Source organism: Apus apus, chromosome 8 (genome assembly GCF_020740795.1).
Source record: "Apus apus isolate bApuApu2 chromosome 8, bApuApu2.pri.cur, whole genome shotgun sequence".
In the NCBI taxonomy this organism is placed as follows: Eukaryota; Metazoa; Chordata; class Aves; order Apodiformes; family Apodidae; genus Apus; species Apus apus.
In genome coordinates, this window is record NC_067289.1 from 7,064,432 (window position 1) to 7,082,445 (window position 18,014).

The following is an 18,014-nucleotide window of genomic DNA, read 5'->3' on the forward strand; positions in this document are numbered from 1 at the left end:
GCACCTGATCCTGACACCTGTTTTACACAGGATTTGCAAAAATGCCTCCAAATTTAAATGTGGGCCCTTTTAAACTCAGCCACTTATTAACTGCTTCAGACACACTGATACTGCTGTCTCACTGCTGTTTGGCACAGTAAAATACCCTACACTGAGCTCTTCTGCCAAGCACTGGGCTTCTACTTGGCTGGTAGCTAAGATACTCTGGGTACCCCCATGTGTTCCTGCAGGCATAGCAATAATGACAGACCAGTTATGCTCTTTACCTGGAAGTTACTGAATTAAGTTCAGGCAGGACAATAGGTTGAACACGGTGCTACTTCATACAACTGTGGAGCCCAAAGTCCTTCAGAGGCTTTTGAAGCACTTGCAGACAGTGGTAGAGCTTTGTGATGTTAAGGCTGTGCAACAAGACTTTAGAGGGGAAAAAGATGCTATTGCTTAAACTTTAAACATCAACACTAAATACCTGGTCGCAGTGGAAGCACGAACAACTTTTCTTCTTAATTTACTTGTACTCTATAGAGGAGCCAACAAAAGAAAAGGTAAACCCTTGGAGAAAGGCTATTGCTTAGAGCTCTGGTACTTTGTTCTCTAACCCTACTATTGTACATGCAAATTTGCTTCACTCTACTTTCAGTGGGGTATTCTACTGTAGCAGATGCTTCAAAACATTGGCACTGCCTGCAGAACACAGAGTTATTCTCTGAAAGAAACAGTTGCAATCTCAAGGGGGAAAAAAAAAAAAAAGGAGAACAAACAAACAAACAAAATAAAGGAGGTGGGACATCCAGGCTGATGTGTGTTGTATATTTCTCATGTCTGCAGAGAACATTTCCCTTCCCCTCCTTTCCCAAGAAGGAAGGAGGCTTTTGGTGTCTTTTGGAATCAAGCAAACAAAGGATTTCCACTTCATGATCACCAGACATTCTTTTGTGAGATAAACAGGAATGGATAAAGATCCTACATTTCTTTAAGCATAAAGAATAAAAACCACTGCAAGATTTTGAAGGTTTATAAACTAAAAGCTTTTTAAAACCATCATCAAGGAGCCAGAAAGTCTAGCTACCCCTCTGAATATCACTCTCAGCCTCAACTAGATGCATTTTTTCATTCAGCTTTCTCACAACATTTACCTAACTGCACTTGCCAGCAAGTTTTGCCAAATTAGAAAACCTGCTGCAGAGACCATCTGCGTGACATTGGTTACATATAACAAAGTATCACTCAATACAATGTATTGGAAATGTCTGGAGATCTTCACATGGGAACCAAGGGCAGCAGTGCTGACTCAGGCAGATCTCTCGCTGATGTCAGTGGGAATTGTACCTGCACAAGTACTGCTGGATCTGACACAAAGCTTTCTTCATAGCCATTACTGCAAACTGACGTGAGAACATATGGTTATAGTTTAACAATGCCAACTGTAATGGAGATAAGAAGGAAATTTTATAGCCTTTCTGGCTTGTTGCACTTTTATAACTATCAGAAACGCCTGAATGATTCATGCGTATCTGCTTCTGTGACACTTTTTCCCAGATTCAAGTGAACACTGAGAAACTTGCAAAGTTAGATCCTAACTCAACAGGAACTGTTCGAGTCAATCTGTTGAGATAAAAACTTGAATCCTGGAAAATCTACATGTGAAGTCTAAAATAAGACTTCACAATTTCTCTATGGTTTATATTACATTACCTCTAGACATTTCAATGCACTTCCCTTGCTCCAATCTGAAGCAGAAATAAAGCCTTCATAGCACTGACTTCATCAGCCTAGTAGTGGGGACATGGGTGTGACAGCTGCTATACAAAGGGAAAAAGGCTTCTCTAATTTTACTCCAAATTTAGGTGTTATAAAATTACAGATTTAGTAAGCAGCACCTCCGGGCAGAAAACTCAAGCCCTCTCCCTCACAGAGATGCAGAAGGAGAAGGGTAAAGAATGACAATACCAAGAAAATAGTCATGCTGTATCCACCAGTCTTAACCTCAGTTTGAACAGATGGGATTCTGCATCTTCAGTACTTCCTACAAAGGGGCCATATCAGAGATCCAAACCCAAAGAGTTGGTGAAATACTTCCTATTACAACCCACTAATTGGCAGGCATTGCAATGCAGAGGTTGCAATTTGGTTGCAGCTCCGGGGCATGTGCCCTTTTCCTTTAAATACTACACTGAAAATTCATGGTGTGTTACTTTCATGTGTTTTTATTAACCTAAGTTTACCAGACACGAGAATACTTCCAGATCATGCCTAAAACAGCTACACTCCTTTTGTTTAGGCACAAAACCTGAAAATTATCACATCTATTGTCTATGTTCCTTCATGTGATGAAAGCCAAAAAAACCAGGGCCCTAATCCAACATGAAGGGGATCCCACCATCCATAGCATCACAACATGCAATTAGGGAACCGTAAAACAATAAAACTGTAATTCCTGTAAAACTAGCACTCCTGGAAGATGGCTAAGTGTTAGAAAAATGTTTGAAAGTTAAAATAATTTCATTTTATTTAGAGGAATCATCACAGAAAGGACACCAATGGAAATTCCAATCCAAATGTAAAATAATTAGGTTAATTAACACAGAGGCATCAATAATTTGTCTCATATCAGTTCCCACTTTACTGTCACATTAAAAAGCTGTCAAGCAAAAGAACAGTGAAGACAACACTTCACAGCTGTGTCACTGCAGTTATTCAAAGGCACAAGAAGCCTAGTTATCCACAGTAAAACACTAATTTTAGGAAATCCTTACCTGAAATGGACTTTGGTGGTGGAAAAATAAAGTCTACCAAGATTACTGCCATTCCTGAACAGATGTTTACCTCAATTATGAAAGATGATTTGATAAAGCTATGTTTTTCCTTTTGAGTAATTACAACTTTTTATCTCCTCTTTCTTTGTACCTATTGAGACAAAAGACTTAAATCAAACAAAGCAAGTAGAAAAAGTAAGAAACACAGATCACAGCTGTAATTTCTTCCCCTTTGCAAGATTAAGGTAAGGAATACAGTACATACCTCTCACCTTAAGGGAAAGCAAGCCTGAAAGTCAGTCAATGCTTAAGCAAGCATTATCTTCACCCAAAGAAACAAACACTTGTTATTTAACTTTTGATATCCCTGTGTTACCTTGCGCCCTTGTTGCTTCCACGTTTGCTCTCTGGCTTTATCTTACCTCGTGTCTCTCTTTTCCAGCTGAAACTGTAATCCTGTTCCTTGGTGTGGCTGAGAGAAGAGCAACTGCAGCCATCTGCATCATCAGTGCATAGTGCTCAGATTTCAACCTACCTCAAAAGCAGAGTCTCAAAGTGCAACTTTACATAAAACTGAGGTTTTGTTTAGAGTAATCTAGCCAGGCTTGTGTTAAAAGCAAGAGCAAAGCTATATTCAATGACTGAGTGAGATGAATGAGCACAGGACACGACCTGGCCTGCAGTGTCTCCTGCATGTGAACCCAAAGCAGCCATTCCAAAGAAGGGCTGAACAAAAACATTTGCAAAGCTACAAGGGGAACTGAACTTCAACTCTGTGCAGTCCTATGTTATTTAACACCTCATCAAATGAGACATGAGTTTAATTTTGGACAGTAGACTTTATTAGAAATTTTCTCCTCATTCATCAGTAAATTCACATTAAAATATGCTGAAGGCAGCTCAGTCTGAACATCTGACATCCTGCCATAACAACAAGTTCCAGTTTAAAAACTAGGTAACTGATCAGGCAGATAACTTGAAACATGTAAGAAATGCAAATAAAAAGCAGCATCTTAAAAAATGGGATGAGTCTGAAAAAGGAATACATTTCAGGTGGAGCTGAGGAAAAAACCAAAATCAGTCACCCCAAGATGGGAAACAGTTAAATGAGAACTCCACAGACTCTAAACAGATAAATAAACATAACCACACATACATTAAAAAGAGAACCAAGTACTTAAGAGTTCATACCACATAAAAATTATAAATTTGTTCAAATAAGAAAGTGACAAGCTTTCTAAAATATGAATATCCTAAATTCTTGGGAGAGCAAACACTTTGTTATAACCTGCAGAACTTTGGAGGGACTAGATTTGGTCTTGAAAACAATGGACTGCATCTTACTCCTACCACATCCAAAACCTGATCTTTACGACACAGATGCCTTTTCTTTTTTTCTTCTCATGTTTTTAAATCACATACTCATCTTCTACACAATAATCTTTTTTAAAAGTTAAAACTTTACATACTGTAGGCCTGATTATGTTGACTGCTAAACACTCAAAGCTCTCAACAACTCTGGATACAAAGGCAAGCTTTATATAAGTTACGGTCAAGGTTTTTCCTTTGCCAAGTTCATTTTTATCTGTTGGGGTGAGGTGTAGGAAAAAGAGAAATAATTTACTTTTTTTTAAATCACATTACTGAAGAATACTCTGTCCTGCATGACAGTGGACTTTGCAGGTCAGATTTTCTATTGGCATTTACCAGAGGCAACAAAGATAAACCAATATATGAGCAATGACAGGCAACAGATAATACACAAATCTCAATCAAATCAATGTTTTCACATTCTTTAGTAGCCCCCCCACAGTGATCTGCTTTCACTGGTTGAGAAAAAATATATATTAAAAATTAAATAACACTTAAGTGTCCATCATGAAGATTTATATTTTGCTGTAAACAATTTTCTGCCATTTGCATTGATGTAGTCCAATGTGAGGCCAGAGGGTTCTAGATGTCTTATTGGTACTGTAAGTAATTTTTCAGAGACAGAGGCAAAGGTAGAATTTCTATGTCATGCAGGCGGTCTCTGCCAAGAGCAAAGCGAACTGATCTCCGGCACAAGTCCATTAAAGGCAGGGGTTCCGCTGGAAAAACAGAATAAAGAAAACAGTTAGTTTTTCAGCATCTCCATTTACAGGCAATGTTTTATTTATTATTGTAGATTCTGTATTGTATTGAACAGTCATTAAGATAGTAAAGGTAAAAAACCTGACAACCATAAGGCAATTAAGATAATCAATAGAAGCAAAGACAGAATTCTATGCATTTCAGCCATGACAAGTGACTGCACAGTTTCAGACTCTGCTTCCTTATCTGGAAGGTTTAAAATAATATCCCAAAACCACTCTTCAGGCTTACAAGCTGCAGAATAAGACATTACTGTATTTCCAGATTTCTAAGGGGAGAAAGAGCTTCTACGCTGTTTGTAACACAACATTTGTCATGTCATGCTAATATGAACTACACTGGCAACTTCTGACCTTTACATACCAGTTCCATCTGCATCTTAGTAACTGGAAATGGTACTTATGGGTAACCAAACTTCTCAGCAAATACTGCTTTTCCTGCAACACTCTCTTTCTAGGAAGTTCACTGGAAGCAAAAACCTAAACAAAACACCCTCAAAAATCTAGAGGAAATTTAACCTTTTCCTTCCTTCATGAATTAGAAGATGCAGCTGACTAGAAGGCAGGGGGGGGTGTGTGTGTTCTCACACATATCTACACAAACACCCCTAAAATATACAAACAACATCTGTAGATGCTCTTAGTTTAATTTAACAGAAGTAAACTAAGCATGTCAGAAAGGCCTGGCTGACAGCACCAAAGACTGGAGACCCAAATGTAGTGATCTGCAGCATCTCAAACCATCTCACCATCCTGGCCTGCAAGACTCACCTAGAACTGCAAGCACATCATAGAATTTGCATCCAATAGTCACATGAATGACCTCTGTGATTGCAGAGCTTGCAATGGAAATCTTTTTGCAGCAGGAACTGGAATAAAGCCATAAGGTCTTTAACCAGTTACAGCTATCTTCAAGAACAACTTTAACCACATGGCTTTGCTTGCACGTGATGGCTTAAAAAGGTGAGAGCTTAAAAGACTAGAAGAAACTCTTCCTCTTTACATGGTAAAACGGTAGTATCCTTAAAAATCTTACTAGTAGTTTCAAATGGAGAGGGAAAAAAAAAAAAGGCATGTGCCTATATTATAGTGATAACCTTCTATAACTTGAAAGATCACTTAGGAGTGCTCAACACTGTACAGCACTCAGTCGTTTCATCAAGAGTGCTTTTATGTGCCACATGTAGATTTACACAACCTATGTTAATCACCAATCCTTTAGCTGATCTTATTTTAAAACCTACTTGGGAAAAAAAAAAATCATTACAAAGCACAAAATATCTGCCTTAAGAATTGGTTTTATATGCTAGAATTCTATGCTCCAGTGACACATCACTGACTTAATGGATTTTCCATCATTTATCCCAGCATCACATTTGACTTGCATAGTCCACAGCTCACTGTGGTGTTTCCCAAATGTGCCTAGGGAAAAAGCTTAGAAGCACATTGTTGTAGACTGAGAGACTAAAAAGCTTATTTAACTTTAAAACCACTTCAGTTAACTCAGATATGGAGTCTTCTTCGCCTTAAAAATCTTCATCCATAATTTTGGGTATTAAAAGATTAAAAAATAACAGCCCTCATATTCCAGTAATAAAGTAACATTTTCTATATATCAGTGATCCTGTTTTTTATTTTTACACACCAGAATTATGAACGTTAAATCTTAAGGGATGAAACTGTAAAATCCATTAACCAGGATTAATAAGTAGGAGCAAAAATAGCTCATGAGTTTCAGGATACAGAATACAAGACATCTTACCAGTCTTACACCATGAACAACAATTTTCTGAATATCTTCCCAGAATCTCTAAGGTCCCATTAAGAAGATGTAAAATAAGGACTAAGAGTGTTTAAAGCCATTAACTGACCCTGCAGGCTCTTTTTTTTTTTTTTTTCCCCTAGACAAAGGAATATGTAAAATGTAGCCATTTGTGCAGCCAGGCACAGAGTTAATCCTAAACTTCAAAACACAATTTAAGGAAAGGTTGAAGTATTTTTCAAGCTTGGAATGCTAAATGAATGTCTCCTGTCGCACTTCTACAGGGAATTTTCAAATGCTAAAGACAATGCCCCAAGTGTTTGCAACAGCTGCCAAATTACACATACTGAATGTGGTTTTTAACTTGAAAATTTAAGTAAATTCTTTTTATTCTCCTTTCTACACAGCACCAGTTAAAACCTACAACAAAATTCAAACAACTTTGTCCTACAATACTAAATAAAAGTTAAGCTTCTGGCTGTGCTGGCTGAAAGAACTTGAGGAAAAATTGTAATAATAGCATTTTAAGTAAAATTTTTTTTGCAGCTGTGAAGAGTCCTAAATGATCAACAATTAAATTAAGGAAAAAAAAATCCCTTTAGGTTTCATAATTGTTCATGGGATAAATATAAAACTGTTTAAAGACTGACAATTTTTGGACAGCAACTGAACTACTATTAAACACTTGGTATGTACCTTAATGCAATCCCTCTCCCATCATCACATCTCACATTTTCACGACGTATTTCTCAAAAGAGGATCACTGGGAAAAAATTTGGGTTTTAAGAAGCACAAGTTAGGTTCTGAAAACTGGGTGAGTACCAGGGGGAGGCATTTGTATGAGTCAGGGGAGAGGCAGAAGAATGTCTGTACCAAGCCCTTTGCTCTTGTGCTGTACATCAGCTGGCTGTGATGCTCACCCCCGCACCAGGGCACACCCCAGCAGCCCCCTGCCCCAAAGACTCCTCCATGCAGCCTTCCCCAGCACAGTGGCCAGGGGCTACATGGGTGTCAGTTTGTGCCCCAGCAGGTCCCCTGCCCCTGGGACCAGCAGAGCAAAGGCACGCTGGAGTGTCACTGCCCTGAAGCCTACAGGATCACAGAATCATCCTTGTTAGAAAAGACCTCCAAGATCACAGAGTCCAACCCTCCACCCAGGAGAAAAAAAACAAACCAAACAAGCCACACGACACCCACCATGCCCACTAGAACATGTCCTGAAGTGCCACATCTACGCATTTTTTTAGTACCTCCAGGGATGGTGACTCCACCATCTCCCCAAGCAGCCTATTCCAGTGCCTGACTACTCTTTCAGTGAAGGAACCCTTTCTAATATCTAGCCTAAACCTTCCTTCGTGCAACTTCTGGCCATTTCCTCTAGTCCTACTGTTATTTACTGGGGAGAAGAGGCCCAAACCCACCTCACAACAACCTCCTTTTAGGTAGCTGTGAAGAGCAATGAGGTCTCCCCTCAGCCTCCTCTTCTCCAAACTAAACAATCCCAGTTTCCTCAGCCTCTCCTCATAGGACTTAGGCTCTATATCCTTCACCAGCTTGGTTGCTCTTCTCTGGACTAACTCTCACTACTCAATGTTTTGCTTGTAGTGAGGGGCCCAGTACTTGAGGGGCAGCCTCACCAGTGCCAAGTACAGGGGCACTTCAAAGATGCTTGAACACCCCTCAGGTGCCAACATCTGGCATTCAGCCCAGGTCCCAGCATCTGGCATTTAGCCCAGCTGCCAAGGTCTGGCATTGACACTGGGTGCCAAGCCCAGGCTCTGCCGTGATCCCAGTGCAGCTCCAATGAATCACCAGTTGCAAGGAATTTCCTGCACTGGAGCTGGGGAAGAGTGAATCGTGATGGAGTTAGCACAGCACAGTTTGCCAGCAAGGAAATGGACTGCTGGAATGGCTGAACTGCCTCTTTTATACAGGCAAACACCAAAAAAGTTTCAAGTTCTCAGGGGAATTCAGTCAGAAATAAAACTTGGTCCTTTTGGAAAGGAAAAGAAATGTTTGACCATCCTGAGCACATGTTGCTGTGCACCCTGCCTAAAACAGACACACAGACTTGATGTATTCAAAACACTCAACAGCACATTCCAACATTTCATATAGTATTCCCAAAATGCTATTTCCATTTGAGATCAAAGAAATGATGCTGAGAAGAAAATATTCTAATAATGCAATATGGGAATATTAATATTCTGAAGCTACATTGTCAGCTGTAAATTTGGCTGCTGAAAAAGTCTCTTTCCCAACATTAAACGTTTACCTTTAAAACATTTTTAAATTCAGGGATATAAACTGATTGTCAGAACATCTCATTACTTGATATACCTAATATGCAAGATAAGTGTTCTATTTTTAGGATAACCCACAACAGAACGAATCTCGAGCATTCAAGCCCACAGAAGACTATGAACCAGCCATTTTACCCAAGTTATGTGAAATCCAGTAATGTTCTTGCCATTAGAATAACAAGGAATGAGTTGCTGAGCTGGAATGCAAAGCTGTAAAGAAAACATGATTCACAAGAATGGCTCTTTGTATTAAATTCCCAACCAGGCTAAGAAATTCAAAGCGAGGGAGTAAGCTTTGCACAGGAAACCCAGTGCTTCCTCTCAGGCTCCAGGAGAACTCAGAGAGAAAAGTGCAGCTACAGCTCGTTGGGTAACACACATATTGAGCCTTGACCTGACTCCTGACACCTTCCAGAATGGACTTTGAGGAATTGTCCTCCCATTTAAATTTTACTATGAAACCTCTTCACCCAGAGGTAGCTCCTCAGAACTGTCACACTGCAGAAAACTGTTTTTCAAGAGGAAAAAAAAAAAGGTGAAAAAATAATGCTGCTTAATTTATATGTAAGAGTTTAATTCCTGTGCCTCCCAATATTGTACCAAAATGTCTGTATGAAGGTCCATTAAAAAAAAACCCGCAACAAAACAGCTAAGAAACAGACACATGCTTCCTCTCCTCAGAAGTGTACCTGCAGCAGGCCCACCATGGGTGCCAGAACAGGGCACTCCTCACAAACCACTCCTGCAGTTACATCCAGGCCAACTCTGGAGAGCTGGGTGTCTGGGGTCAGACAGCAATGGCTGCTCTTCTCCCACTGCTCTGATTCACCAAGGGGTGTTCAGAAACAGCTTCAACATCCATTTAGCTTGATAGCTAATAGCTTAAATAGCTATTCAATAAATCAAATTAATACAATAAAAATACCTATTCAGTAGCTATTTTCCTATTAATAACACAAATTAGCTGTGTTTATATCTCAAGATACGCTCCTTCCAACGGTATCTCTCATGGTTTAAGGACAAAGGCAAAGAAATGCTGATAACTAGAAACAACTACGTGCTTGTGAGAGCTTCTCCAATAAATAAGCATCTGCGATAGCAATTTGCACATCATTACCAGCTGAAAAGTTCATTTAGTTTTGGCAACCTGTAGTTATTTAACAATCTGGCACTTCAACAAGGCTGCCTCATCTTTGTAAACAGCCTTTTATAGCTCAGATACTAAAGTCATTTAGCATCCAATAACACTAAATGTTATTAACTGCAATGTTACATAAGGCTCACACAAAAGAGCAGCTTTTAACACACAACAGTTATTTGCCAAAAGACAATACTCACTTTTAAAATAAATTTTTAAAGCTCTAACAGCACATAATGTTCACAGCTTTCATTAATCTATGAAGAACATATTTTTATCTCATTTTGAAAAATCAGAATTCCCTGGGGAAAACAAAACAAAAACCAAAACACCACCACCACCCCAAAACCCAAACCAACCAAACAACCCACCAAAAAAACAAAACCTAAACAAAACAAAAAAACGATCAACTCAAAATATAAGCTGGTTGAAAAACCACAGAAGTTTTTCTGAGAATCATTGTCACCAAAAGTGAAGAATTTTTTAAAAATTATTTTATAGGTCTAAGATACCAAATTATCTCATATTTCTGTATTTTTGGCCTTAAGCTTAAGTATCTATATTCAGTGATTCATGTTACTGTTTTCAACTGTTGTAATACAGCTTTAAAGTCAGATATATAAAAGAAAAAAAAGCACAACACAGTGTTACAAGAGAGAGAATCAATCACACATCATTACATAGGGGGATGACATCTCCCCAGTCCTATCTTTTCTGTGCTAACAACAGTGCCACAAGGGAAGAGCCAGCTCAGTAATAAGGCAACAGTGGCATGGTCGTCCTTGGCCCAGAACATCCATCATCAGGCAGAGGAGTGAGGTGAAGCAGAACCCCTTCAACAACTGGGAAGCAAAAAAACCTCCTGCAGCAGTAATGCAGGTCTGGTACACAGAGAGGGGTCTTGGACACTAGGAGAACACATGCTGCCTCTGTATCCTAACTGGGCATAAGATTTTCTATACATGTTACAAACCCGGTGGCTACTGCCCAGTTCCCCTTTCTGTCTTCTCCTCTTTGCCACCAGTAAGTCAGCATCACTCTGGTCCCTGCCCTCACCTCTTCTCACACCTCAATTTTAATTTTGTTCTTTGCCAAGATCTATGACCACCAGCATCTTTAGATGATGTCCCCACAAGATTAACCCTTTGTCATGGAAAGTGGATCCAATATGGACATGGGCCAGGCAAGAAGGAAAGCTCTCACCACTGCTTGTCACCACTCTGCTACCTGATGCCTACCTGGTTCAATGGACATTCCTCTGTCCCCCGACCAGGGCACCTGAGTGCCCACCATACTCCAGACTGCATCACTCTGCAATTTGAAGCCTTTTTCTTAAATTTCCTCCTTCTTCCAGGTATTAAAACACCTGCTAAGGGGTAACATGTCCTAAGTGTTTCCATTAAGGTGATTTAGCATATACAGGAATTTGTACCTAATATTTATCATTTACAATAAACTCACAAATATGCACAAGCCAGGAGTTTTCCTTCCAACCCTTCTGCCAAAGCTTAATTATTGTTTTAATTTTATCCAGCACAGGCCAAATTATTTCCCCCACATAATATGCTACATAAATACAGCCCCTATGACATATTTATGGCTTCCCTGATGCAACTGATGGAAAATTTGAGTCGTGTTCCTTAAATGGCACAATCTAGAGAAAGGAAATTGCAAATAATATATTAAAGAACACAGGCTATGACCAGTCATAAAAAATGCTAATAAATCTCCTAACAGCAATGAAAATCCAGTCGAAGGATAACAGGATAAAAGAAATCACTTATCTGTTTTTCCCACAGATGTCTTTAAGCTCTGCAGCCTAACCCAGCAAACCATACAAAGGAAGCACCTTAAAACATTGTATTTTAATTACAGCTCAGGCCAACCAGAGGAATCACCATTCTCACTAATTCTGATACAGCTACAGCTGGAAAAGATCCCACTCACTCCTTCAAAGCGTAACGGGTGGCAGATGGTGAGATTTGTTTGTTATCAGTCAAGGCTGATAACCAGGCACTGTCTCCAGCAGTTGTTTACTAGGACAAATAAAACTATGTAGAATAGCATCAGCACCTTGCTTTTAGCAGCCAGAGTGGGGAAGTAAAAACACAAAAATAACACAAACACCCCCTCCGTGTCTGAGCTAACCCACATCCCACAGAAATTTGGTATTTGAAATTAAATGTTAAAGGGAGAAGGGAAGTCAAGAAAGTCTGAAAAGAGGGAAAGACCCAGGGGTTAACCTCCCTCCTCCTCCACATATCTTGTGCTGGGCAGAGGGGACAGTTTTACAGATACCTTTGGCTTTTAAGTATTAAATGCAGTTAAGCACAGTTTAAAACTTCAATCAGGCATCATTTAGCAGAATTAAGCTGAAAAAGCAGCAATGAACATGCAGATATTCTGCAGCATCATTTGTTTTCAGTTAATGCTCTCCAGCTGTGCTTTCTTGAGGGGAAAAGAGTTGAAAAGCAGAACAGAATGAAAACAAACCAAAATCAATCCCAAAAGCCAAAGGCCTCCTGTTAGGGGTCCAATAAAGAATCTGCCATTAGAGCCACATACATATCTCCTTGCAATTTCTTTTTTGCATTTCAGTGTTTGCAATGTCCTGCTCTGGCAGGGGGGTGGGACTCGATCTCCAGAGGTCCCTTCCAACCTTTCTGTGATTCTACAATGTCCTATGAAGACACAAGACTTAGACAACTGGTCCTGACTCCTGAGCACCAGAGCAGATGCCTAAATGAAATTAATTCAGCTGAGGCTTAAAATTTATTCTTAAAGATTTCAGTTTAGTAGACTTCAGAATCTGCCTAAACACATTTTTTTAATCATATTGGTTATAGGAGTGTTTATTCTAGAAGAGTATATCTGTCAATGTACATTTGTAGGAAGACTGTATATAGAGTCATATACATATACATCTGCAGAACCCTCTTCTGAGAGACTCGGTGTGCTCTATAGTTCTTACCCTCTAGGTGGGTTTAGGATCCACCTGAAAAGGGCTTCAGGGCAACCACATTTAATATGTAGAATAGGAACCATACAAAGTCTGGGCCAGGCCAAATCTACAATCAAACTTCACTGTGGCAGCTTTCCTCAAAATCTTCAGTTTCTCGGTTACAACAGCTGATTTGAATGTACATAGATATTATAATAAATCAACTTCCAGTGATCTCCAGTGACATTTTAACACACTATTTCTTCATTTTACAGATTGCTAAATTATCTACATTATTGAGAAGTTGCAAAACCGAGCCAAATATTAATAAATTTTATCAGCAAACATGAGGCTGTTTTAAAAAAGAAGCCAAGCCCTGCAATAAGCTGGTTTTGTTACAGCTTGACAGATTTGCATGTTGCCCAGAAGCCTGAGAGAGAATGGTGGCCACTTCCCTTCTGAAAGAGGAAGCGTTTGTGTTATTTCATTCCCCGTGAGAATCAGGAAAATGCAAATAGGGAGGATGAGCTGGAAAGATTTTCTTTCTGGTCTTGATTTGTTTGTTCCTCCCCTCAAATACTTAGACAAAACAGTTTCTCTTTGCTCTTGAACACAGTATGAAGAGAAATTGAGACAGTTATTTCAGTGATGATCTAAATGTTCTGCAGTAGAAAAGACACTTAAGAAATAACACACTCTCTTAAAACCAACAACAACAACAAAGTGCTTGATGTTAAAAATCAGTCCAAACTACAGCCGTTTGCTCTTTAGTTCCTCCCAGATCAAGCTTCCCCAAGATTAACATGCTCAGAATGAGGATTTGGCTTAGATTAATCTCTAATGTATACTTTATAGCTTTTACTCTTAGTAACACATTTATCACCATTAAATTCAGCTTGTGTGCCAGGCCATAAAGAGGGAAGTTAAAATCTATCAAGGTGAGAGAAGATTAAAGCTGAGATGAGAATTTCCCTGAATAGATGCATTGCAGTTCAAAGACAATGTTGTTCAGGGGTTATGTTCAGGATTTATAGGCAAAGCAATAACTGAGAAAGTTGAAGGAAAGTTCAAGTTTCAAGGATGAACCACTGCAGACTACTACAGCAGCAGGAATTCACACACTGCAAACAATATGCAACATTATGACTGACATACAATGAAACAATTTCTTGCATTTTATCTTTTTGTGAAATCTGCTTCAGAAATGGGCAAATAAAACACCCCTGCATGAGTACACACCTAAAACAACCTTTATGGCTGTGAACAAGTCTTTAGTATTCTGGAGGTGGGGGAGGAATCAAAGATTTTAAATAAATCTTTTCCTGTCCCTCAATTCATTGGCACATTTCTGCCTTAATAGTATTACAGCAGATGATTGGTGGAAAACCTAAATCACACCAATTAAAATATTCTAAAATTCAAAATTAAGTTTTCACAGCTGTTCTTAAGCACATTTTTTATTTCGTGTTAAGCTAATCAAGCCACAAGAGATAGAAGACAGAGAAAGAATGACATGCATGCACAAAGACAAAATGTTGGAACTATGTGCTGAAGCAGGTGGGTACCTGGTTGCCTAAATGCCCCATCTGCCCTGCTCCCACAAGCCTGTTTCATCTACCTGTTGCATTTTGCACGACACATTCATTGTGCAGGATGATGAAGTACACACCCTGCTATCTTTTCTTGTACCATACTCAGCACGCTGGAGCCTCGTAAGAAATTCTAAATACTCCCATTTTAAAATAACACGTGCTCATTCAGGATTTCCATTGTTCATAACTCATAAATTCTCAGCTGGAACCTACTGCAGTAGTTTTCTCTATGGGTGTTTAATATTATACTCAATAATTAGGTTATTTACACTAGTTAACAATTAAGTTAACAAAGTAAGCATCTTTTGCATCACACTGCACCTTTCTTCAAAGTTGCACCATATTGACAGGGCAACTGATGACTCTTCTTCTTACTACAAATTGTGCTGAGCTGTTTTAGATAGTAATATTTTAACTACATTCCTCATACCATTGTAACACTACATTTCCTCAACAGCTTCAATTTAAATTGCCTGGAGGCTCCAATATACTCAAGATTTTCTCAAACCAAGTGAAAAAAACGGCAGCAGTGTCTCATTTAAATGTTAATGCAATTGTATACAAGCTAATGATCTCTAGGGGAGATCCACAAACAACAGACCTGACTCATCACTTTGTTACCCTAGTTTTGATATTACTAGAATTACATTGGAATAAATCTGGAGCAATGAAATTGCAATTAGGCTCAATATAATTAATTTGATCCTGTTGGTTTAGTACAATTTGTATTTTCAATTTCTTGAAAGTTTTTTTTTTTTTTCCCTTAAGTACCATAATCTTTATCAGCAGAAAACGGTACTGGAAACAATCTGAATTATTTTCATATTGAATTTAGGATTTGTCATTGTTCCTGGTATGCAAACACAGCTGATGCTCTCTGAAGACATTTCTAAAGCACTAATTTTAAACACAAATGCATATTTGGAGAACTTGGCCTGCAGCAGCATACCACTCATGGCATCTTTCCCTGTCCTTCTCCAGCTCACCAGATCCAGCTAACACACTTTCCCTGGATCTATCAAACTACACACGATGACTCTTCCCTCAATGAAGCTTGCTTGCTGTTCTAACGAATTGAGACACAAAGGAAAGGACATCAAGAAGCAATGAGGAGGGCTTTTCCACCAGCACCCTCGTCCTCACACACCTCCCAACTTCATGCTTGGTCCTTCTCCCTCCATGCTTTGTGTCATCTACTCACGGTTTTATGACCACCATCTGCTCAGGACAACACTGATGTCAAATGAGATGAGAAGAAAGCCAAGGGCAGCTGAACCACTGAGCTCTGTGGCTGTGGTCTGGGAGGAACGATAAAACTGCACAAAGGGTCTGAGTTTATTGCTTTGTACTGATTTGTTATCAAAGATGCTTTGTCCATGAACAGCCTTTTCCACTCCCTCCGCCTCCAACTGCCAGCTGGCTAGTGCAGTTGCACAGGTGTAAATGAAAGCACCATTTGCCCTGCAGAAAAGCTACCATGAGCAAAGATTTATCTAGAATTTCAGATCCCAAAGCAAATTTGTAAGGCTGGAAATTAAAAAATTGCATCTGGGAGCAATTCACTCACCTCTGAAGGCATTGAAGTGCATTAACTTCTGTAGGAATGGGAATCTCATCAACTACTAATACAGCTGATTTCAAATTAAAAACAAGAATGAAATAAATTGAAAATGTATCAAAATCCTTACAAAAATTTCTGTATGTTTGTGTTTTTCAGACTCCTGAAGAGATTCAGGTGGCACCTTTATGCACTCAGCTCACTGGTATATGTCTGTGCATACACATGTATATAAAGAAAACACCTACATACACTCACAAGAAGTAAAAAGATATTAATACAAGGGAAACATTTGAGCCACCCTTCTCCTCCTTCCTACACACAGTTATTTTTCACAGCAATAACACATCATGGAGTTTAGTAACAATGTAACTACTGCTATTTGATTTTAGACTTCAACAAAAGGGAAAGAGACAAAAAAAGACAAAGGTACAACCTGGAATTAACATTATTCTATTTATATTAAGAACAATGATGTGGTTCATAGCACAGAAGAAAACTATTTCTGGAATTCTGCAATTTGGGCAGATGTAAAACAATTTCTTAGCATGAAACAGAAACCGACTTCAATATGGTTTCCGGTACAAGAGCATGCATTTTCTTATCCTGGCATTGGTAAATATGCAGGTTAAGATTTTCAAGAATAAGTGAGTTTATGTAACTCCATACTTAGGTAGCACAATAAATGACTTGATGCACTGCAGTGTCGAGCAGGCAGCAGAGCTTACTGATGACAGTAAAACTATTTCAAACCCCAAAAAAGGGATGGCATTTTTTGTTAACTTTTCCTTTGATATTTTATTTGAAATATAGTAATATCAAAATTACATATTAAGTTATTTCACGGGGAAAAATCTGTAAGGGGTTTTTTGGTTGGTTTTGTTTTTGTTTTAAATTAGTGGAATACTAGTTTGATGTTAAATTCCCATTTTAATAGATTCTGAACAGACTCCTTTACTATCAGCCTCTTATTTTGAACACTCATTTTTTTCCTTTTACTTAATGTGATTGCAAGAAGAAAAAGAAAGAAGGTGAGAGACAAATACCAACCACATTTTAACTTGTGTGGCATGTATAAGTATAAAAATTATTTTATATATTTTAATATATAAATCCACTGTGACTGTTTTCTTTTCAACCAAATCTTCTGATATATTAATCAATTTAAGTCTGTCTTATTTTCTCCTCTTGTCAGCTGTTCCCTTCTGTGCTCCTACTCTCAAAGCAAAGTGTCAATCCCTGAACTGGGGTTTAAAACTGAAAAGCCCTTCTACCTGTGGGTCTGTAAACATCAGGCACAGCATATTTTGCCTTTTTTAAATCTAAAATCTAAGTGACGTTGGTTCAACAGATGAAATGCTAAATTATCAAAACAAATTATTTAACTCAGTACTTAATCCAAAGTACAAGCACCCAAGATATTAAAAGCACATTCATAATTACACACAGCACAAAAGAATGCTTCCCACTAAATTCCTTCTGCTCCCTGTCGACTCAGCCTTTTTCACTCCACCAGTATTGTCAGCAAAGCCAAAGGGAACTTTGCCAGGGTAAATACTGCTAAATGGGGTCCTCCATCGACAGATATTTTGCTTTTCCCTTGTTGCCAAGTCATTTCTGATGACAATCTGCCTGAAAGATTAACTGGATTTTTTGTTGTTTTCCAAGTACTCACAGTTTTGAGATAAACACTGACCCCTCAGGCATAGAAATATACCCATGTAATTTTGACGTCTTGGATATTACTTAAGTTTATCACATAAACAAAGACTGTGTAAAAAGCTACATAGATCTTTCAAAAATCATCCTTTGTAGGGGTGGGAACAGCCACC

The 18,014-nt window shown here is 38.7% G+C and overlaps 1 protein-coding gene across 2 annotated transcripts in view; it reads right to left on the bottom strand.

The window, feature by feature from the left end:
• Nucleotides 1-3,575: 3,575 nt before the first annotated feature.
• The window catches only part of SPSB4 (splA/ryanodine receptor domain and SOCS box containing 4), a 131,126-nt gene continuing 116,687 nt past the window's right edge, over nt 3,576-18,014 (bottom strand). For both annotated transcript variants that reach the window (XM_051626968.1, XM_051626967.1), the window contains exon 3: nt 3,576-4,846. In XM_051626968.1, the coding sequence (XP_051482928.1) occupies nt 4,719-4,846 (128 nt within the window). In that variant the 3' untranslated portion in view covers nt 3,576-4,718. The remainder of the gene's footprint in view (nt 4,847-18,014) is intronic.